Genomic DNA, 719 nt, shown 5'->3' on the forward strand with positions numbered 1-719 from the left:
GCTGCCTTGCCTTGCCTTGCCTTACAATTTATGGCAAACTACGATAAAAAGTTGGACTAAAATTGATCCGTATGTGTTTATCATTTCCTAAAAATCCTTCAAGTTGATAACCTAATTTTGCATGACAGTTTCAATGCAGAAAAATGATGAAAAATCATGCGAGAGTAGTGGTGAGACAGGAGGAAATAAAGAGCACACTAGGCAAAGATAGAGAATGGATGGGAAGAAATGGGGATAAAAACATCTGAATATATCTGAATCCATTACAGATAAATTGGGTTTTCCTTATCAGTAAAGATAATAAATGAGCATGGTTTATTTGTGAAAAAGTTTTAGGCTTCAGTACATCTTCAAGAACTCTAGGAACTTTTTTTTACCCTGTATTTACAACCAAAGCGTGAAGTGATCCCAAACCCTTATTGTGTCGGACTCACCGGAGAAGAGCGACGAGGTGAGGATGATGTTCCACACCCAGCGCTGGCCGTTGATCTGTGTGTAGAAGCTGCATGACACGTAGCCTGACACACAGCTGGTCAGAGCGTACAGCACGATAGCTGCAGAGTTGATGGCACCATGGCGGTGCACATTGAACATTCCCAGCAACGCCATAAAGATGATTCCTATTCCAATGGGGAGGGATTAGAGTGATCAGACGTCTGTACATATAAATGAGGTCACTGTGTGTGTGTGTGTGTGTGTGTGTGTGTGTGTGTGTGTGT

General features: G+C 41.9%; 1 protein-coding gene across 3 annotated transcripts in view; it reads right to left on the reverse strand.

Moving 5' to 3' along the window:
- tm9sf1 (transmembrane 9 superfamily member 1) overlaps positions 1-719 on the reverse strand; it is a 9,329-nt gene that overhangs the window by 2,999 nt on the left and 5,611 nt on the right. For all 3 annotated transcript variants that reach the window (XM_032503848.1, XM_032503850.1, XM_032503849.1), the window contains one exon: positions 435-620. In XM_032503848.1, the coding sequence (XP_032359739.1) occupies positions 435-620 (186 nt within the window). The remainder of the gene's footprint in view (positions 1-434; positions 621-719) is intronic.

This window comes from Etheostoma spectabile, chromosome 22 (genome assembly GCF_008692095.1).
Source record: "Etheostoma spectabile isolate EspeVRDwgs_2016 chromosome 22, UIUC_Espe_1.0, whole genome shotgun sequence".
Lineage (NCBI taxonomy): Eukaryota > Metazoa > Chordata > Actinopteri > Perciformes > Percidae > Etheostoma > Etheostoma spectabile.